The sequence below is a fragment of the Equus quagga genome, chromosome 10 (assembly GCF_021613505.1).
Source record: "Equus quagga isolate Etosha38 chromosome 10, UCLA_HA_Equagga_1.0, whole genome shotgun sequence".
Lineage (NCBI taxonomy): Eukaryota > Metazoa > Chordata > Mammalia > Perissodactyla > Equidae > Equus > Equus quagga.
In genome coordinates, this window is record NC_060276.1 from 16,307,797 (window position 1) to 16,331,093 (window position 23,297).

Below are 23,297 nucleotides of genomic sequence, written 5' to 3' on the forward strand. Positions count from 1 at the left end.
CAATTTTGTGGCAGCGTATGCATCTGTTTAATGTGTCTCCCATCTGGGACTGTAAACTCTATGAACAGAGGAACCTTGTCTTAGTTGTGTATATTCCCAGCACCTAACACAGTGCTGGTCCGAAGACAGTGCTCAGTACATATTTGTTGGATGAATGAAGGTGGGTAGCAAGACCCTGATTGAGTTAAACATAGTTACTTAAAATCATATTAACAGGGCCGGCCTGGTGGCATAGCAGTTAAGTTCGCATGCTTCGCTTCAGCAGCCCGGGGTTCTCCAGTTCGGATCCCGGGTGTGGACCTACGCGCCGCTTATCAGGCCGTGCTGTGGCAGGCGTCCCACATATAAAGCAGAGGAAGATGGGCGCGGATGTTAGCTCAGGGCCAGTCTTCCTCAGCAAAAAGAGGAGGATTGGTGGCAGATGTTAGCTCAGAGCCAGTCTTCCTCAAAAAAAAAAAAACATATCAAGGAAAATAAACTTTGATTTGTATTTATTTTCCCTCACAAAATAGGGAAAACATTCCTTATCCCACTTATCACATTGGAGAAGACTGAATAGATGTGGAGATGCTCTGGAGTAAAAAGCACCAGTCAACTCCTTGGGCTAGCAATAATCAAGCAATGGCTTCCTACCCTTTGAGTTTTGGGGGTCCCCTGTATGTGCTCTAAGGCATGGAATTCAGGCCCTGGATGTGCCAGCATGGAAACACGGACATCAGCACTCATGTGTCCACCACTTGGGGGTTTCTTTCCACCAGCTGAGGAATCCTTCAAACCCCCCAGTAGAGCCCAGGGCTTGATAGGACTATTTGCTAGGTTAGAGTGCCAAAGCCTACTCAGGCTCACTAAGGGCTGCTAGGCATCAAAAATTATGGCTACCATTACCTATGTTTATTTCCTCTAGGGAATAATTAAGTTGGGAGAGCCCAAAAGATTTGAGAGGAGACTCTCCTTTAGACTTTGAACTTAGGGCCCAAATGCTGTTTCCCACGCTTCTCCAGGTTTCCAATTTCCTGTCACTTACACTGGAGCCCCCTCCCACTAGCCATAGGGAAGGAGAAATGGAACCAATAGGGTGGGAGGAATTGGGAGTGGGCGCAGATACGACAGGTCATTTCAGGGACAAGTCCAACCTGGTTAACACGTAAGCTTGCCTTTTCTTCTCAACATAAAATGATTCAGCCCCAGGCCACCTAGGCTCCCCGGAGGCCCTCACCCCGGTCTCTTAGGAGAAACAATGTTCTTGCTGGCTGAGTTCCACATGCAATCCCCAACTCACAATGAACACTGCTCTCCTCCCAGCCACCTGACACCAGAGCTGTTGCTCAACCGTCCCTTGTTCTGTGCCTGCATTGCTTAAATTAGCTTTTCTCCCTGGGCCCCCAACGAAGTCAACTTCTTCCCTAGCTGCCTTTCTGCTTTCTGCTGCTCTTCAGTGAACCCATCCCCAATTCCTCCTCACTTCTTCCAGCCTGTGCTTTCTACGTCCTGAAGCATTCTTCAGGCTCCCCTCTCCCCTTGCTGATAACACTCTGGTCAGATCATTTTCTCAGTGCCCTCTCCCTACACCCGTCCTGGGGCTGTGTCCACTCCACTCTTGTTTGCTTTCCATGCTCTCTATCTCTGGGAGTGGTCCTTTACCTACCAGCAACTGGCAATCACCAAACACCCACAGGTTCCTGAAATTGCCTTTGTCTCCACTGCAAACAGGGAGAGGGTTATAGGAAAAAAGTGTGCAAGATATAAATATTACTGAGTTTTCTGATGAGAGTAGTTTTCAGCAAAATAGCTAGAGGTGGGGGTAGCTAACCAAATCATAATCAAAGAAAACCTATTCAAAGGCGTTTTATAACACTTTCCTCTGTGCATACTATTTCTATATGAACCTTATTCAAAGTACTCTGAAAAAGAATGCAAGGACGAGAACCTTAGACATTGGGCTTTTCTAGGCTTGACTACATTTTTTAAGCAGGGGACAAACTGTGGCAGTTCATAAAAACAAGAAATATGTTAACAGTTGTTTTATTCTGCATGAAACTTGCCCCCCACCTATTTTTTATAGCCTGTATAATATTTATTACGAGTAATATACATATGCTATATATATATACACACACGTAGTGATTTCATATATATAGTCACTCCAGAGTAAAATGCGTTGTTTAAGGGTAATTGCCTTCCAGTCTTTTTTATTCACAGGCATTTGGTAAGTCTTTGACAGTCATCAATTTAATATTCAATTTCCCTTATTCTTGGATGATCCTGAAAATCCATTGCATGTAGTAAATTGTAAAACAGTAGAGGTGTGCATTTGAATCATATACTAAATGAGTGAATGAGTCTAGCCAACCAACAAGCAGATTCATTTTATGGGAAAAGTTCTATTTTCTGGTGATGGTTGTACATTTGGAGACAGACAAAAATTTCCAGGCCGCCTGTCCCTTGTGAATATAATAGACGTATCATCTGTGAATGTCAAGATCATGTGTGTGTGTGTATTTCTTATATATTCAGTTGAAATATGCAGTTTTACATCCTGTTTTAGTTAACGTTACTTTTTGAACATTGCAATTTTTTTCATCATGATAATTTTGATGGCCGAATGAGATTCTATAGCATTTGACAAGCCAAATTTCCTTTTGTGTCCAATTCTATTATCGGAATGTAAGTTACTTCCAGGTTTGTGTTATTATAATCAATACTGTTGTGGATATCTTCAGCATTAACCTGTCTGAATTTTTGACAATTTCTTAGTGTGGATTTCTAAAATTGCAATTTCTGGGTCAAAGAGTATGAATATATATATATTTTTGATTAATGTTATGATAGATTACAACCTTGTGAGATTTCAGTTGTACATTTTTGTTAGTCATGTTGCCCCACCTATTTTTTTAAGGCTAGAAGCAGAATGAAAGAACATCATTTCCAAACAGGGTGAATCAGAAGTAGATGCTTTTTTTTTTTTTTTTTGGTGGGAAATTTGCCCCGGGCGAAAACTTGTTGCCTATCTTCCTCTTTTTTCCCTCTCCCAAAGCCCCAGTACGTAATTGTATATCCTAGTTGTAAGTCCTTCTAGTTCTTCTATGTGGGATGCCACCACAGCATGGCTTGATGAGCAGTGTGGTGTGTAGGTCCGTGCCCAGGATTGGAACCATGAACCCCAGGCTGCCAAAGTGGAGCCCACGAACTTCACCACTACACCACTGGGCTGCCTGAAACTTGCCCATTTTTATAGGTTGGAGACTAAGAAGGGAGAAGGAAAGGGCAAGCATATGGACATTAACGCTCACCCCCTCCCACCCTGCCTGCCACATTGAAACTGAGCAGGTGTCATAAATAACCTGACGTGCTTGAAAGCCACGGCAGAGGCCCTTGTAAGGAGCACTTGAGTGATGTAAGAGAAAAAGAAAAATCGGGAAGCATCTTCCTGGTGCCACCTCCTCACCCTTTGCCATTTTCTGTGCTGTGCCTGGGCCCTCTCTTCATGAAATTGTTCAAGAGAAATGAGGGGTTTCAAGCGCCAGCCCTCCTGGGGCATCTGCCCTGGGTTCCTAACAGGATCCACAAGGGGAGCCTCAGGAGAGAATTTCTGGCTTCTGTGGGGAGAGAACCAGCTCTGGAGTCAGCTCGCCTGGCCTCAGTCCCGGTTGCTTGATAGGGGGTGATCCATGTGCGCAAGTCATCTAAACTCTGTGGGCCCCAGTTTCCGCCCCTAACACAGGACGATAACGGCGTTCCCTCCAAACGCTGTGCAGAGTAGATGAGGCAGGGCTCAGACAGCCCTAAGAACAGGGCTGGGCATGTTGTTAGTGCTCAGTAATGTTAGCGAGGAGGGGCGGAGGGAGCACGGAGGGCAGAGGAGAAGGAGCAAGATGACCTTGGATTCCCCCGGAAAGAGGGGCCTTGGCAGCTGGCCTCTATCTCCCTTTCGAAGCCCGACTCAAGGCTTCATGGTCCTTCAGGCTTAACAGCTGAGACCTTGTTCCCAAACTCACAGGTGTGCCGTCCTGTGCACCTGGGTAGAAGGTTCCTCTCGCCTTCCTGCAATTACCAAATCACTTTAAGGGGAATGCTGTACATTTTTTCAAATGAAGCCTGCGCTTGTATTTGCTCACAGTGAATTTTAACATTTAGAAGATGATGAGCTTGTTTACTCAATAAATATGTATGTTTGGGTCCATTTGTCAACTCTCTCGCAGATGCCGTTCCTCCCGCCCGTTGCTGTGGGCTCCAGGAGCAGGGCCTGCGGGGGGGTAGGAAAATGCCAGTTGTTGGTCTTCTTGGACCCAAAAATTATTCACAGAGTACAGGATTTACAGTCAGGAAGGATTTTTTTTTTTTTTACAGAAATGGGCAAATCCTAGATACTCTTTATGCATACAAACCTCCTTTCCAACAGTTATGAAAGGACATTTTAAACTTTAAATGAGAGCCCTGTTGGCAGTACATTGTCAATGCTAAGTTCCATCAAAACATCATATTGAGGGCAAGGAGGTCACAGAGGAATTGCCACCTTTGGGTCTTGAAGTCTCCCCGATAATGCTGTGACTCCAGAAGTAGGCAAGGGTCCTCCTTTGCGCCCCTGGTTCATTCATTCCCCCACTCCTTGTGCCTCTGACGTCAAAGCATAAGCTGGTAACATACACCGAGAGATAGAATTCAACCCGGGGTCAGGGCCGCTTGAACAGTTCTGTACAGAAGCCCAGCTTTAAATTCTACCCTCCACAGAAGTAGTCCCCCTCCGGCAGCTGCTCTCCACCAGCTGCCTAGCCAGCTGCTATTAGGCCAAAATTACCACCACCTCAGGCTCCCCGCCACACGCTCCCTGGGGCTCTTTCTCTGACCCGTTAGCGGGAATGGGCCACAGTGGAAGTCAGCTCTGGTTTTCACCAATATTTTTTTAATTTGAATAAAAGGGCAACTCATAGATACCCCTCACTCTCACCATGTGTGGAATGTGATAAAACAAAAGCTTGCTGAGTCAGACCCCAAGAACCAGATTGAGCCAGAGATGATACGAATGTGGAATCAATCAAGAAGTTACGTGTGTTAGAAAGGACTGGCTTATGGTTCTCTTTAAAATATTTGTTGAAATTTTCAATCACATCACGTAAGGTGGAATCCTCAGGCTCTTTTTCCAGTTCCCTGTTGTTATTATTTTTTTTGGAGCTGTTTTGCCTGTTTGTATGTGTCATTTGCAGATTTGCGGGCAACAAGAGATTGGGTGTAAAATGGAGGCTGGGAACTCAGAGGGAGCAAGAGGTAAAGAATCAGAGATTCAGGATCCAAATTACTGTTGCTCCTGTGGTGAGAGGTTGTCACACAGGCAATTAAGTGTATATTAATTTTCCAGCAATGTAGTTTGAAAAATCAGCACATCAAATAAAATATTTAACACCCAGGAAAAGCCAAATTCACATTCTGCTTGTGTGTCCTTAAGTGGTATTTTTATGGAAGGAAACCTTATTTGAAACAAATGTTGGAACAGAAGTTGAGTTTCTGAAAGGCACTGAGAAACCATGGCACATAAGGTTTTAAAATGTTGCCCATAAAAAGCATAATCCTCAGCCTCACTCCCTTCCACGGTTCGCATGCCTGCTCAATGCCCGCGTTGATCCACCTGTGTGTACAGGTGTCTTCACTTATTTGCACATCATTCACAGCGAAACCTGGTAGTCATATTGGTTACATGTGTGAAATGAAAAATGGAAGGGACTAGTGGACCCGTCATCTGGTCTCAGGACAAGAAGGGGATCTCACATTGATGGATGGGATGATATCTGGATAGCCCTTGAAGAGCTTCCTGAGACCAGCATTAGAATGAAGCTGTTTCTGCACACAGCTGAGAGATTCAGGTGCTCTGAACCCAAAGTGGGGAGCCCCGAACCACCCCCAAGCTTCCGTCTGGGTATCATGAAGTGGGGCTTGAAGGGTATTACATGTAACCTGCGCAAAAAGGAGAGAATTGGGGCTGGCCGCAATCTGTGGCAGGGAAGGCCCCTGAGATAGAGAGATGTTGGGGGGGCATAGTTAGGAAAAGTTTGCCATGACTCTCATTTCTTTCTCTCCCTTCCCGGATGCCTGCCCGCCGCCTCTCTTTTTTCATTCATTTGTACATACATTCCTCAAGTATTTACCGAACACCTATTTCAGGCATAAGCCTGGGCTAGCCAGGGCAGGAGTATACAGAAGACGTTTGTTCTCGCCTCTCCCTCTCAATGGGTCTTCTCTCCTTCTCTCTCTCCCCATAATTCAGTGGTAACAGGGGTGGATGGAGGAATATCCAAAATTTGTCCCCGTAGAAGACATCTGTGCCAGGAATTTCCGGCAACCCCCAAGGAGGGTGGCAGATTGATGGGACTCTAGTTGGGACTTACAAGGGGGTGAGGGAGATGGGGACAGGAGGAACCCTGCAGCCAGGCTGTCTGCTCAAGACTATTCTATAGCTCCCATTTATTGGGCACTTGCTGTGTGCCAGACCCTGTACGTGCATTTTCTTATACCTCATTTAGTCCTCCAGACCTATGAGATAGTTATTATAACTGGCCCTGTTTCCTCTGAGAAAACTGAGGCCAGGAGGGGGAAGTGACTTGCCCAAGGTCACACAGCTAGGAAGTGACAGAGCTCCAATTCAGGCTTATGTCTATATCTCTCCAATGCCCAGGCATTTTAAAAACTCAGATGTGGTTTAGACATAAGCACAAAAATGGATTAGGAGCTTCTGAAAGGTGCTATGAATCCTGTTTCAATGCAGTTTACTTGAGTTTCTTTATTCAACAGTAGTAATTTTAATAATACCTAACACTTACTGAGCACTTATATGTCGGGAAATATACTAAACAGTTTTACACTCAGTCTCGTTTAATCAACATAACAACTCTATGAAACATTATTATCATTATCCTCATTTTACAAGTGAGGAAAGCAATGCCTAGAAAGTCACATGCCCAGGGTTTTATTCCAGTCTCTCTGACAGCTCAGAGCCACTCAGCTACCACGCTAACCTGCCCTAAGCCCTCCAGGACCTCATTATTTTGAAAAGTCTTTCCCCAGACTTTCTTCTCACCCTTTTTCTGTCCATGTAAGTATATCCATATAAATCTGCCCCATTTCTGTCCTATAAGGTGAGTTAAGAGCCAGCCCTGATGGCCTGGTGGTTAAAGTTTGGCACACTCTGCTTCTGTGGCCCGGGTTTGGTTCCTGGTCACAGAACCACACCATTCGTCTGTCAGTAGCCATGCTGTGGTGGTGGCTCACACAGAAGAACTAGAAGGACTTACATCTAGAATATATAACCATGTACTGGGGCTTTGTGGAGGAAAAGAAAGAGGAAGATCAGCAACAGATGTTAGCTGAGGGCAAATCTTTCCCAGCAAAAAAGAAAAAAAATAATAATTAAAGTGAGTTAAGTCATTGACTCCTCCATAACCTCCCTACCAAGACCGCTTATTTTCCCCAATATCAAACTAGCCAAACCTGGAAGTCCCAAGGACACGTCCATATAGGGGCAATCAGAACAAGACTGTTATGAGCACCAAATTTCCAGTCACCCTTTTAGGTTCATGGAATCTTAAGAACAAGACAGAGTAAAACCATAAATCCTTGTATTTAGAAATAATAAATGCTACTTAAAACTTGATTACTTCAAAAATACTCCCCAGATCTACAATCGCCCGCAAGGAAAATCTCTAAGAGGGAGATAAAAGAGAAATCTTCCTCCCTGATAATTGCTTTATTTTATAAATAACAACAAGGTGACCCTTTTTGAAAGTGTTACTTATTTAGAGACTCAGAATTTAAACGTACTTTACTGGTGAGGGGTGTGTTCCAAGTGACCATATCCCTCGATAAAGACAGTCTTTCATTTTTCTCCCTTATCTTCCAATTGCCTGTCTGGGGTCATGTCCACAGTACCCTTATTCTATTTCAGCTTCTACCTCTCGGCAGTCAGAAAAATTACTCTGAACAACCCATAGAATGAGCACCTGCTTCAGTTATTGTCTCAATGTGAACATGCTAATCCCTGGGCTTAGGAGAGCTTCGCCTTCCATGCAAAATGGTCAGGCCCTTCTAATGGGTCAGCACTGCTGGTTTTAATACCCCAGTCTTGATTTCTAACAGGTGGGTGCCACAGTTGTTCAACTCTTATTATGAGCCAGAGCACGGCTCGAACAATATAGGATTCTTCATAAAGAGTCTGAGAGAATGCCAGATGATATTACTGGGGAAGTAAGCTCAATTCCTTTCTCCAGCATTTGAGCTAGGGGCTTTGCCCAGGGAGGAAGAGCACCCCAGCCCCGCAGTTTTCTTTATACTCACTAAGTAGGCTTTTTTATTTTTAAGGGAGCACGAAAATGTTTGTGAAAACCCAAATTTTGTCAGGGCACTGGGGCTGCCTAGCTCTGGTTGTTTAGAACATGGTACTAATCAAACGTCACCCACTGAATCTACCATTCGGCTGTCTGTCCGCCCCCGCCCTCCCACCCGAGCCCTGTCTGGAGCTTCGCAAACATCCAGGCTCGGTAAATGAAGCCCAGCATTCTTTTTAAAGACACGATGAAATCAGAAAGAGACACAATCTCTGTCTTCAGGGTGGAATTAGGAATGTGTGAGTCCCACTTCCGTAGCAAATGTAAGAGTTTGAGAATGCATTGGTACCCTTTTTCCATTCAGAAAGATTTATTGGGTGAGCTTGCAGGCCATTCTTCATAGTTCGCGGCTGCCATATTTGATGGCTTTGCACAGAAGCCATACACATTTCCTGTCAAAATAAGTTTGGAAGGCCTGGCTATACAGCACGTCGTGAGGCTCATTCTCTTCTGGGTATGCACATGTTACATTGGTATCAGGAATGACTGCTTGCTCTAAAGAAGTCTAAAATATAAGGAGTGATATAATATAAACGGTGATCTAGAATTATCTTCTCTGAGTGCCTCTGAATTTCTCTTTCATTTATTGCCTCTGTTTTTTCTCCATTTCCTCTGCTTGAAAACCTGTTAATTTCCCCACCTCTGCAACACCCTAGACTCTGATCCCCATAAACAATTGATGCCTCTTTTTTGTGTCCTCATTCTTAAACACCTTCCCTGTGTTTCCTTTCTTAGCGTTGGCATATACTAGAAAGAAAACTCGGAAGTTCTGTGAACCTGGTGGAAACTTCCAATCCTGTCTTTGTCACTTACTAGTTTTGTGTCTTTAGTGAGTTTCCTAACCTTTCTGATCCTCAACTTCCTCTCCTGCAAAATGGGGCTATTAGTCATAGTACCTCCCACACAGGGTTACTGTGAGGATTGAATGAGACAATGCACATAAAGCCCCTTAGCATATTTCCTTCCTTCTTCGGGGGAATTTTGGTGGACTTGGTTTCTGTCTTTGTTTCCATAACTTAGGGGCAAAAAGAAAACTTTAAAAAGCGAGAGGGGACAGGGAAAGCATGAATACGTACTTGGCTGGTATCTAAGCGGGTCTGCCCTGTCCAGCCTGTGGTACAGTCCTTGTCTGAAAGCCTGTGAATACCCCATTCTTCCTCATGTCTTTTTCAAATCTTGGGCTATTCTAGAAAGCTTGGTCCCTGCTTCTCGCTGCCATTTGCCATCTTAGAGCGTCTCCCAGCTTTTCCCAGCTGTGAGAAGCTGTGCCCAGAGCCCCTCTATATTAGCTCCCTTTGCTGAGTTTGCGAGTCGCTCCTGCTCCCTCTCTGAAATAGCCCAGCCATCAGACACTGAGGCAGAATTCACCATGTCTCCTGGAGCAGTGGTCCATAGGTCAAGCCACTTCAGCACTTTCCCTGCCTTCCCCACAATGATTAACTCATAATAATATCTTGCGATTTCGTATATGTTGTAAAGGGGGAGAGACACCAGGCAGAGTAGGCCTGAGGCCCAAATTAACTTACCCAACCTTGATCTTGGCCAAGGCTCTCTGCCCTTCTGGGACCCTCTTTCCACAGCTTTAATGTACAATGCCTCCTTGGGGACCTGATGGAAGGGCTACAGGGACCAAGGGCGGTAACAGGAGAGAGAGCACTCTATTTGGGGCGGGGGGATCTCCATGCAAATAACGCATACCCAAATTACAGGAAAAGTGTTACATTTTTGAGATTTGCTGCCATATGTGAACCACGTATGTTCAGGCAAACTGAAAAATCCTTGGATTATGCAATTGCTTAAAACATTGTGTAAACATAGAAAAAAAAGTCATTGCTACTACTCCTTTCTAGGTTAAATAGAAAATATGTATTGTTTTGAGCTCTTGCCATAGCTGTGCTGAGGCCTCCATAGACGATAGTCCGAGGAGCAGAGCCCCAGCCTTTTCAATCCAGTGCAGATGGATTGTGAAGACATTCCTCCGTGCGGGGCTTTCACAGATCATGCTGCTTCGAAAGGCAGTGCCAGCCCCCCATCCTGGAGAGCCAGGCAGGAAGCCCTATTCTGAGGATTTTCCTCTCTATCATGACCTGCCCTCCCTTCCTCCCTGCTACCTTCCCCTTGTAATTGCCACCAACATCACTAAGCTCCAGTCACAGCAAAAACCTGGCTGAGGACCCCGGTCCCAGGTAGACAGGATTACAGTGTCTACCATATATCAGGTGTAGAAACTTTGGACATCAATGACATTGTGAGACCATCCAAAAAAGACGTATGTAAAACCTACACATGCGTGCATGAGGTGTGTGTGTATGTGTGTGTCCTCCCATGTATGGGTTCACAATATATGTGCCCATTATGAACACAATACGATACACAATTATGAATACATTATGAATTATGATAATACCTTATGAACAGGTGCATGAGAATACACACACACACACACACACAGCACTCTGTGACTGAACCTTCAAGACCCTGTCCTCTGGCCTCCCACATAGGACAGGAATTCCCTCTCCAGCCATCCTGACAAGCGGCCAGCCAGCCTCTATCTGAATGCCTTCAGGGAACCAAGGAGACTCAGTCCTGTACCAGCCATCTCTGTTCATTTTTGGACAACTTTTAGAGTTACACAAGTCCTTGTATTACACTAAATCTCCCTCCGTAATCCCATGTCTCCAGTGGGTGTCAAGTACCAGCACTAGCATCCCCTTTGACAGGCTCTTTTCTTTCTAACTTTTTGTGTCCATTCCTTGTTGTCTCATCATCTTTCTAACTGCAAATGAAATTTAAGGTTGTAGCAAGACACAGAGTCCGAACTTTAACAGTTACAAGCTCTTATCTCCAGAAAGAGACACATAACGTCTGTTCAATTTGTGGAGAAAGTACATTTATGAGTTTGCTAGGACTGCTGTACAAAACACCACAAACTGGGTGGCTTAAAGCAACAGGGATTTCTTCTCTTCCAGTTCTGGAGGTGAGAAGTCCAAGATCGAGGCGTCAGCAGGGTGGTGCTCTCTCCGACAGCTCTAGGAGAGGATTTTTCTTAGCCTCTTCTAGTTTCTGGTGTCTGCTGACAACCCTTGGCATTTTTCGGGCTGCAAATGCATCACACCAGTCCCATGGCCGTCTTCTCCCTGCATGTCTTCACGTCATCTTCCCTCTGTGTGTGTCTCTGGCTCCAAATTTGCCCCTTTTCTGAGAACATCAGTCACATTGTGTTAAAGCCACTCTAATGACCTCATTTTAACTTGACTACCTCTGTAAAGACCCTATTCCCAAATAAGGTCACATTCTGAGGTACTGGGGGGTTAAGACTTCGACATATGAATTTGGGGGGACGCTATTCAACCTGGAAATATATTTATAAATATATATATTTACATATATATTTGCAGACAAATGACGTAACTTCAAAGTTTGAAAAATTTCAGAAAAGAGTCCTTTATTCTTTGTTAAGAGGAAGATAGATTGCCAGGAGGGAGGGGACCTCCTCTTTTTATCGTTAATATGTATTTTAATAGTCTTATATGTCACATATGTATATATTATCAGATATAGTATAATAGGTTAGCCTTTTATATTTATTTTTAATATTATTCATATATTTATTTTAAATATTTTTATATTATAATATGCAAATGATGAACACAATTTCAACCTATTAGGCATATATTTTGACCAAATACTAATTGCATGAAGAAGGTACCAAGTCGACACTCTGCCCCAAGTATTTTGATATTTTGATGTTGCACCCAAAGCCAAATCTTTGTTATATAAAAGGTAAAGGTGAGAGAAATGGAGAGTGATATTTACCAGTAAAATATTATAGCACATGTGGAGATGGGGTCAACTGCAAAGCATTCTGGGGAGAACTCAGGCCAGGGGATGCTGAAACAAAACCTGAAGTTGGCCTGGATCTCTCTCTTAGTCTGAATTGGCAGAGCAGAGAGCCCAGCCCAGAGTGAGCCAAGGGTCGACTTGTGGTAGGGGAGACTTACCCCATCTTGCCTCCGATTTCCCAGGAACCTCTGGCGTTTTCTGATTTCTACCACTGTACTCAGAACTGGTAGTGGACGTGTGAATGTGCTCTGAGGGGGAAGAGATATCCAGCCTGTGGATTGGTTCCCCCATCTAACTAAGGGAATCCATCCACGGGCAACTTCAGAGGGCTGTGTCCATTTGCCTCAGTCAACCCAGTGACTCCAGCAAGCCCCTTCGAGGCACCCCTCGCTCTTCAGTACCTCGTGAACTGGAGACTTCCGGTTCTGATGACACTGTGTCTCTCAGTTACCTGGACTTGGTCTGGGTAGGGCTTGAGAATTTCTTCTTTCCTCCTATGTAAAGCCAGACCACAGGAGAGTTACACCTTGTCTTCCCTCTAGAAGTTGACTTAGTTCACTTGCCTGAGACCATCGGAGTGGGAATAGCCTATGAATCTATGGCTGAATCCAGGCATGCTGACACTGGTTATGTTTGGTTGCTCGACAGAAGGAAGGAGGATAATGACCAGGAGTTGGGGGCTAGTATCAGGAGTGCGGGCTCCATTTGGAGTGGCTAGCTAAGAGCTAATTGGGAGGGCAGTGAGTACCACTGAGCTGGGCAGGTGTCGAGTCCTGGGCATCAGTGAGGCCAGTAGGCAGACTGGTGAGCAAGTGGATAGGCTGGGACCCTTGACAGGGGCCCTTCACTCTCTACCAAGAATGACTTTACTGCTGTCTCAGGCTTTCAACTAGGAGTTTGGGGAAGAAGCCAGAGAAAATGTTGGCCAGTAACCAGATTCAGGCCTTTAGGGGCTTGACAAGGAGGCACAGGGGCAGGTAGCAATTTCTGGTAGTCATTTATTGATTCATTCTTTCATTCAGTAAATATTTACTGAGTACTTACTGTACCAGATACTATAGTAGACCAAGTAGACTAGTTCCTTAAGGAATTTACAGCCCCAGGATTAAGGAATGGGGGAAAATAGTAGGGATTAGGGCCACAGCAGGAAACAGATTTGGACTTTCATTTCTCCTTAGCGTATGTGTGTGTGTCCGTCTGGCCATCTGGCCATCTCTCTCTCTCTCTCTCTCTCTCTCTCTCTCTCTCTTTTTCTGTGTGTGTGTGTGTGTGTGAGAGAGAGAGAGAGACAGAGACAGAGAGATTTGTTCTTCCCACAATGTCCTGGCCACAAAGCAATGCATCTTTGCCTACTCCAATATGCATGCCAGCCTCCCAAATTATAGGCTCCCTAATAATGACCAACAGCCTTCCTATCAAAAGAACCTTTTCTAAGCCTTTTCTTCCTCTCAGGAGCTGAAGGATGGTGAATGGCCTCAGTCAACATGTACACACATGCACCAAGTGGCCACATTCTGGGTGAGGCATACACAAGGTAGCTTTGGGTTTTAGAAAGACGCATATTGGTCAAGTCAGTTAAAAATTAGCCAAACAGCCTGTAAAGTCGACTGTGGCTTGATTTGTACTTCACCCAGCCTTCAGCTGGGGCCGTATTCGTGCACCTCACTTTAAGAAAACCTGTACCCCAAAATCCCGATTTTGAAAGGGGGAGAGGAATGTGCCTGACCACTTTTGGAAGCCATCCAGAGCCCTCATTTATTGACACAGGTGTATCAAAAAGGTGATGAAGCTCTTGAAGCAGCATCTGATTCAATCCTCTGCCTTCTGATGGTAACACCCGGAAATCATCGCAGGCGAACGGGCCTTTATCTGGTCCGGGCAGACCCCCCAGAGACTACTAATGGTTTAAAAATGCAGCCAAGCTGCTGTGGAGTTGGGAGCCCTGCACAGACACAAACTTACCTTGTCTCTTAAAATGAGAAGGGACTCTGGGGCTTTGTGGCCAAGGGTGTAGTTTTCTGAAAAATCAAACTCAAATAAATTATTAAATTAAAACAAACTGAATTAGGGGCATGCATTTGGGCTTTTCCTTACATTTTATGGAAATTATGAAATACATCCCTTCGTTTAAGTTTAAAATTAAACTAACTCAGCATCTCTGAAAGAAAGGGAGGGAGTTCCCATGACCTGATATTTGCAATTTCCACTCAAGTATGACTCTCTGTATTTATTTGGAAATACTTATGTTCAGTCAGGGTATGGTTTACCCTTGTTGTGTAGCCTTATTATAGTTTGATTTCACATCAGACTACTCACCTTTTAGTAACCAAATTTGTGGCCCAACGAACGCTTCTCTCTCTTACAAGGAGCTTGTACTCTTATCTATTTCGCAACCTTTATTTGTGCATGAGATGAACCATGACATTTAAACTATGCTTGATAGCTTAACAGATTATAAGAACAAAACCAGATGGCCCCCAAAGAATAATGCTTTGATTGCTTTCAAATTCAATGTCAAAAATTAAAAACAGCTTTCAAAAAGCCTTGCCCTTTTTTTCCAGAAGTGACTTTGGATCCTCTATATGTATATAGACTGTTTCCCAAAAAAACCTGAAAGTGTGTAAACCAAAAATTTAACAATGGTTATTTTGAGGTCAAAGAATGTTTTCTTCTTTTTTCTTTTCTATATCTCCCAATTTTTCTACAGTTACTTTTAGAATCAGAAAAACATTTTTTAATGACTACTTTTTCAGTTTAATTTTGATGAAGACTTTTCTAGGGTTGAGTCAAGGTGTTTTCCTCTGTTGAGAAAATGGACATTGTTAAGCATTAGCAGTTCATAATTCTTCTCCCATGCAAAATGATGAATAATGTGCGGTTCCTTAAACACTGTGCTTCACGAGGTTGGAAAACTGAACCGGACCCAGATTCTTTAGAATTAACGTAAATTCTACCAAAGCAGTTATTTAATTTTCTAACTCACTTTCATGTACCTTCGACGTCACTAGTATAATCACAAGCCTCCTTTCTTTGAGAGCAGTAAACCCACTAAGTCTTTAAAACTGGGCTTTAAAAAGAACCTCAATTTAAAAAGTCTCCCAAACCTTGAGATAGTTGGCAGGGCAAAGTCAGAATGTGACCATCTGAATTTCTAAACGAAAGAGTTCACAAAGTGTTAGGATTCTTTTTCCCATTCTTGTTTTGTAAAAGAATCTTTATTCCAACTCAGATTCCTTTTTCTTCAAATCAGCTGCGAGAGAGTGGACAAACTTTGCTGCAAATCAAAGCCCTGACAGTTATATTTCCCTGGATAATTGCACACTGCTTTGCTTTCCTTTTCCCCTCTGTTTCCTTTTGTTTTGACAACAAGATTCTGGGAAAACAATATACAAATGATAACTATGCTGTCATGAGTATACTGAATTTTAAAAATAAATAACTGTCGACCCAAAAAGCTTCCAGGAGCCTATGGAGTGAGTTCTTTTTCCAAAGCGTTCCAAAACCAGATGTGGAAATGTTTAGCTAATTCCCCTCCCCATTCCCCATGCAAAGAGTTCAGATGTGTCTCTAACGACATCAGAGGAGATAGGGAGGCAAAAATCCTGTCTGCTTTGAAGGAGATTTGTGTTACACTTCTCAGTTCACTCACCAGCGTCGCAAAACTAATTTGGACTTCAGCTTTTGTCTCTTTTAACAAGAGCCTTTTCTTCCTGAGACTAAAAAATGCTCTGTGTTTAGACCGATCTCTAATCTCTTTCTTGTAAGACATTAAGAAATAGAGTTCACATTCCCAGAATGAAACGTTTCATGATTTTTTTAAAAAAACATAAAGGATTTATTAAGAATTAGGCTTATTAGGGAGTTCTTGAAAAGTAGGAGGAAAACTCTTTTAAAGAAACTAATGGAAAATGTATATGCATAAACCACATTTAGGAAAAACAGAAAGCTACTGTACTCCGTAGCTGCAAAGAAAGCGAACGTTTTGCAGCCAGGTGTCATTAGCAGCTCTGGTTTTGCTGGCCTCTCTATAGCTTAGTTCAGGACAGTATGTACCGATAGCTGAGCCCTGCTCGGCTGTACAAATGCATCTAAGCTCATTGCTTCTGGAATGTCACAGGGATCATTTGCAATCAAGTCAAAATGGGGCTGTGGTAATGCAAACCCTGAGACCTGCTTTCTAACAGCCCAGCGGCCTCTGAGAAGCTGGACAGTAGTCCCAAGGTGAGCGCTCCCTTCTCTGCATTTTATTTTCCCCAGTCCTCGACTCCCCTCAGCTCTGCAGACTTCCGGAGACTTTAAATAGGATTCCGTCCACAGCGCCCGGGATGCTGTGCACAGCCCCAACTAGGACTAAAAATACCTTCAGTTTGGCACCCCCACACAGCCGTCTCTTCTGGCACCCCCTTCCCATCTCAGCCTCTTGGCCCTCTTTTTCCTCTGCCCGCAGTAATCAGAGCCCCCCCACTCCTCTGCCCAAGATCCCATTCAGCCAGCACATCTCAGCTAGATGTTAGAAAAGCCAGCTGATTTGATGAATTGGCACTGTGTTGTGAATGACTTATGACCATCCCGCACACGCACATACACACGTGCATTCCACCCTTCCCTGAGAATGGCAGGCCGCAGGGGAGGGAGGCTGCCCAGTTCTGATGACCTGTACTCAGCAAAAGGGAGCAGCTGCCCAAGTGTGGCATTGAGCTAGGTGTTAGCAAGTTCATCAGCAAATACCTTCTGCTCTCCTCCTAATCTCCCGGCTCCTCCCTCTCCCCTTAGAGATGCACCATCTTAAACCTGGGTCTCACTGACTTCACTTCTCAGCACTACCTGACCTCAGAGCTATGTTGTCACACACATGGGCATCTCCATTTATTGCTCCTACCGTGTGGCAATCTGTTCCTGGCTATGAGAAAATCAGAGGAAACAGATTCTGTCCTGTCTGAGTTTGGAGATTTGTGCTAAATAAACACGCAAACTCAGTAATGTTACTCAGTTCCCTCCTTTAAGACTGATTCAGTGCAATGTAATTCAAAGAGTGGATGTGGGGGGAGGTGAGGTAGTCTAAAATGGTCGGTTCCGGACAACTGTCTTGTTTCTCGGGGAATCGACTTTTTATGACTTCATTTGGATTATTCATGAGAGTGAGGAGGAGGCTAGGAAAGAAGCTGGAGGAAGGGAGAGGAAATGGATGGCTTAACTCTGTGGACAAGAACACAGCCTTAAACTTGGGTCTCAGTTTTGGGGTTTGAACAACAAAAATGGAATTGAAGGATTGTTTCCTAGGCCTGTTCCAGGAACTGCTTAAAGGGGAGGTTTTTGTTCAGAGCAAATAGGTCCCGGCTGTGAGACGATGTTAAGGAAAGAAAGAGAGAGAGGGAGAGAAAGCCACTCCTAAGGCGTGCTCAGGATGCTAAGGTGGTCTTCCTTAGCCAAGACAGTGAGACAATGGTGCAGTAGTGAGGAGTAATTATCTCAGCTTCCAAAAGGAAACTCAGCAAATATCATGCATCGTTCCGGAGCAAGTGGTTTGTTTATTTGACTGTTGAGTCATTATCCACGAGCAGCCGGCATCAGAGTTTACTTGGTTTGTTGTTGTTGTTGTTGTTGTCATTTTATTTTGTTTCGTTTTTCGGAAGGGTAAGAAGGTTGGCTTTTTTGTTTGTTGCTGCTGCTTCCATTTTCGCTTTGTGAAAAACGAAAGAGCAGTCCTAGGAGAGTTTTCAGAAGGAACAGAGAGGAAAAGAAGGAAGAAAGCAGACCCCTCAGGCTTCTCGTTACATCCCAACACCCCCGAGAGAGTGAGGAGTCCTTAACGGGAGAGTGAGAGAGAGTGAGGCCCAATCCGTACCAGTCAGATCACGGGCCTGGCTTAGAAACAAAGCATTTCATCCAGGCCAGTGCACTTTTCCAGTGGGCTCCTGTGCCGTGGTTTCCATTAAAGGATGCGGCAGATTCATCAATATCAAGGGAAGAGAAAGAGCTGCATTTTTGCAACTGGAGAAAAGGGGAGGAAAGAAATGTCTTGGGGTGCTTTTTAGCACAATGCTGCTCACGTAGTAGTCGCTCAATAAAATATTAGCCAAAGAATGAACTCATTTATGCAGGGGTCAGCAGGGAGCAAAAATAAAACCCTACACTTAGGCATATACATTTCCTATGAAATTTTAGGCACTTTCCTATTTGATTTATGTCATTTTCACTTTTAAAATGAAAGCTGACTTGGACAATATCTGATGATACTCCTCTTGCTTGCGTCTTTCGTCATTTGTCGCCTCCTTCTGATATTGTGTTTTAGACACTAGTTCTTAGCATTGCTCTTTTTTCTCCCTGCTACTCTGCCTGTCATTCTTTGGCGGTAAAAGGCAATAGGACTCGGAAGTGGCCACGGAGCTTTCCACTGAAAAAGAAAAGAACAAGCTAGTGAAAATAAAAGAAGAACGCAAAGCAAAGGCTATGACTCAAGGAGGTACAAACCATGGCCACAAAGAATATTTTAGGAAATACCTTCTCAATCAACATGGAAAGTGGAAACCCAGGACTCTTTGTCTTTAATATGGGACTTTTGAGTAGTATTCATGTGTAATATGGACTGAAAAATGTAAAATTAAAAATCACTATGTTTTTGTTTCTGCAATTTCACTATTTTACGAGGTGTCCGACTGATGTATCAGGGAATCTATTGGTCATGGTGACTTAAGATGCTACTGCTGCAGTTTATGAAGTATTCATGTGATCAGTTTAAGTGAGCCACTTGGTGGGGCCTGCCCGGTGGAGCAGCAGTTAAGTGCACATGTTCCGCTTCGGTGGTCCAGGGTTCGCTGGTTCAGATCCTGGGTGTGGACATGGCACCACATGGCAAGCCATGCTGTGGTAGGCGTCCCACATCGAAAGTAGAGGAAGATGGGCACGGGTGTTAGCTCAGGGCCAGTCTTCCTTAGCAAAAAGAGGAGGATCGGCAGCAGTTAGCTCAGGGCTAATCTTCCTCAAAAAAAGAAAAAAATTAATAAAAGTGAGCCGCTTGGCAAAATTTCAATATTTGGTTGTCAGGAATAAACCACAATCTTTTCTTAGGTTTTATTTAATTAAATTTGCTGCTAACCAAAAAAAAGGCAATAGGAAGGGGTTTGTTAGTACAGTATACGGGAGGACACCCGGGCCCTTAAGGAGGGCAGTGCTGCCAGCTTGAATTAAACTGTATCTCCTGTCGCCTTATTTAATGTTTGGCACAAAAACTGTTTTCTTTTTTTATTGGGGTTCCACACAAAGGGATGCCTCTCCTGATTAGTGTGGACTCTCATGCTATATCTGAGGGATATGTGTTTCATACCGAAACAGCACGGTAAAGTCACTGAAAGAAACCATTGTAGGCATCTATAAACACGTGAGTTCCAACAATGGAATTAAAATTCAGTTCTCGCAGGAATGCTTTCCTTTTCTTTTTTGCAGTTTTATTGAGGTATAATTGACAAAACTGTAAGGTATTTGAAGCATACAGCGTGATGATTTGACATGCGTACACATCGTGAAAGGATTCCTCCCATTGAGTTAATTAACACATCCGTCACCTCATATGCTAACCTCTTGCAGGGGGCGGGGCGGGGGCGAGATCATTTAAGTTCTACTCTCTTAACCTTTTATGAATATTTTAGGAACAGCCTTTTTTTTTTTTTTTTTAAAGATTTTATTTTTTCCTTTTTCTCCCCAAAGCCCCCCGGTACATAGTTGTGTATTCTTCGTTGTGGGTTCTTCTAGTTGTGGCATGTGGGACGCCGCCTCAGCGTGGTCTGACGAGCAGTGCCATGTCCACGCCCAGGATTCGAACCAACGAAACACTGGGCCGCCTGCAGCGGAGCGCGCGAACTTAACCACTCGGCCACGGGGCCAGCCCCAGGAACAGCCTTTTTTAAAAAAAAAATGATCATGTTTGAACTTTCAATAGGCAATAAGATGATTTGCCTTTTGTGTTTTTGTGTGCTCTAGAAACCTTCACCAGACAACGGCCTGTTTCCTGAATGCAGTTAGCCGAGCAGCTACAAGGATGAAAGTTTTCCAGTGGCTAGCAGGGATGCTCATCCTCACCTCTCTGTTGGCAGCCTGTTCCGGACAAAGTCCAATGACTGTGCTGTGCTCCATAGACTGGTTCATGGTCACGGTACATCCCTTCTTGTTGAACAATGACGTATATGTGCATTTTCATGAGTTACACTTGGGCCATGGTTGCCCTGCCAATCATGTTCGGCCACACGCCTACCAGTTCACCTACCGCGTTACTGAATGTGGCATCAGGGCCAAGGCTGTCTCTCAGGACGTGGTTATCTACAGCACTGAGCTGCACTATGCTTCGAAGAGTACCTCATCGAAGTACATGATCCCAGTGTCATGCACTGCCCCCCAAAAGTCCCCGTGGCTCACTACGCCCTGCTCTGTGAAACTAGCCAGCGAGGGAGGGACCACGGTCCAGAATGGCAAGACATGCTACGAGGTGTTCACATTGTCGCAGTCCAGACAAAGGCCCAACTGTGATTGTCCACCTTGTGTCTTCAACGAAGAAGAGCGTGTCCAGGCCCTACGTCACCAAGAAGAGGCTCAGGAGGGCCGTCCTGAGCAGTTTTCTCCCTTGGAAGATATTTCTCAGAATTCATCTCTTCACTCGGATGACCTGATTGAGTTCATGTGATCCCCAGATTCGGGGTCTCCTGTAGATGTTCTTTCTAAAATTAGTGTATAATATTTACTAATATCAGACACATAAGTGCTCTTGTGGCCCTCTTTTGAGTGTTTTTGAGAAAGGGCAGCCTGTGGTCATTTCATGAATAAAGTTCTTTTATATTTTTACTTCTTTTTTAAAAGAGAAAATAAAATTCTGATGGCATAAAAATATCAATTGGGCATTTTTATTTAATAAACACATATACAGTTTTTACTATGGGCCACGCATTTCCTAAGTGCTTTACAAACATTGGTGCCTGGTCTCTAGGGTGACTTTTCTCTCCTTTAAGGTCCCCCAATGGAATCCCTCCCTCTGTATCCCCATTTCACTTACACTCTGCATCATTCAACAGCACTGAGCTACATACCTCCTTAGTTCGATCTATAGCTGTATCACTTTTCATCCGTGGAAGGCATAGGATGCACTAGTGATTTTTAAACCACCAGTGGTTCTTAGAATCACTCAAGTCACATCCCACCGTCCTGAGGCCAAGGACTGGATCTTATACCTTAGTGACAGACTGCCAGTACTTCGAAAAGGGTTTTGTTCCCTGACTTTTGTGATCAGGAAATTTCCCCCAAGTTTGGCTATCCATTAGGTCTCTCAAAGACTTGAAAGGGGAAAAAGAAGCAAATTTAGTCAACAAATATTCATTGAGTGCTACTACATTCCAGGCACCATTCTAGGCACTGAGAATATGGAAGTGAATGGAACCTGAGGCTCAGGGAAATTGAGGTCACACAGCTAGTAAACAAAGAGAAATTCAGATAGTGACAAATGCCATGAATTTTTTTTAAAAAAAAACATCGATGCCTTGGGGGCTGGCCCGGTGGTGCAGTGGTTAAGTTCACATGTTCCACTTCGGCGGCCTGGGGTTCGCTGGTTCAGATCTCGGGTGCGGACGTGGCACCACTTGGCAAGCCATACTGTGGTAGGCATCCCATGTATAAAGTAGAGGAAGATGGGCACGGATGTTAGCTCAGGGCCAGGCTTCCTCAGCAAAAAGATGAGGATTGGCAGCAGATGTTAGCTCAGGGCTAATCTTCCTCAAAAAAACAAAAGCAAAAACCATCCATGTCTTGTGTTTTTTTGGAATGGGAAGATTCACCCTAAGCTAACATCTGTTGCTGATCTTCCTCCTTTTTATTCCTTTTCTCCCCGCAAAGCCCCAGTACATCGTTATGTATAGTTGTAAGTCCTTCTAGTTCTTCTGTGTGAGCCACCATCACAGCATGGCTACTGACAGACAAGTGGTGTGGTTCCACACCTGGGATCCGAACCTGGGCAACCAAAGCAGAGTGCACTGAACTTTAACTGCTAGGCCATCAGGGCTGGCTCGCCATGAAGAATTTAAAACAAGGTGATGATATGAGAGAAATTAGAGAAGGGATTAGAACAGTCAGGGAAAGCCTCTGAGGACTTGTCATTTGAACTGAGTCTTGAATGTGAGGGAGTCAGCCCTGGGATGATCCGAGAGAGAACATTCCAGATAGTAGAAGCATCTCATTTAATCCTCACTACAACCCTGAGAGAAGTACTCTTATTATATCCATTTTACTAATAAGGAAACTGAGGCACAGAATGATTAAGAACCTTGCCCAAAGCCAAACACCTACTAAGAGGCAGAAAATGTTAGCACAATGTCCATGATAACACACACATAGCATTTCAGTAGATGAGTAGACATTAGAAATTCAGTCACTGTCTTAGTCCATTTGGGCTACTATCACAAAGTGAGTGGCTTATCAACAACAGACATTTACTTCTCATCATTCTGGGGGCTAGAAATTCAAGACCAGGGTGCCAGTGTGGTCAGGATCTGGTGATGGCTCTCTTCCAGGTTGCAGAATGCTGTCCTCTGGTTGTGTCCTCACATGATGGAAAGAGAGCAAGGTAGCTCTCTGGGGTCCCTTTTATAAGGGCACTAATCTCATTCCTGAGGACCCCACCCTCATGACCTAATCACCTCCCAAGGGCCCCACCTCCTAATGCTATCACAGTGGAGGTTAGGATTTCAACATATGAATTTTGCTGACACACAAACATTCAGTCCATTGCAGCCATGACAGTTGAAGAAACACAGCTGTTCATTTAAAAACGTATTGCCCCTTCTTGAGGAAAGCCAGGTAATAAACCCTGAAAATACCATATTCATTCAACAAATGTTTATTGAGCTTGTCCTATGATCCAGGCATTATGTTAGATGCTGAGCATGCAATGGTGAACAAGACTAACACAGTCTAATCAGGAAGAGATAAGTCAAGAAGCCTAGGGAGCTAGAGGCTATTCCAGCCAGAGAATGGGCCCGTGCAAAGACATGAGGATCCGGGCTGTAGCCATCAGAGAAACTGCAAGTAGTTTAGTCCAATACAATGGAG

At 44.2% G+C, this 23,297-nt stretch overlaps 1 protein-coding gene across 1 annotated transcript; it reads left to right on the forward strand.

Moving 5' to 3' along the window:
* The first annotated feature begins 20,247 nt into the window (after positions 1 to 20,247).
* On the forward strand, positions 20,248 to 20,886 carry PLAC1 (placenta enriched 1). The gene has a single exon (XM_046672946.1). It carries the CDS (start codon positions 20,248 to 20,250, stop codon positions 20,884 to 20,886), a length of 639 nt encoding a protein of 212 aa, XP_046528902.1.
* Positions 20,887 to 23,297: the final 2,411 nt, after the last annotated feature.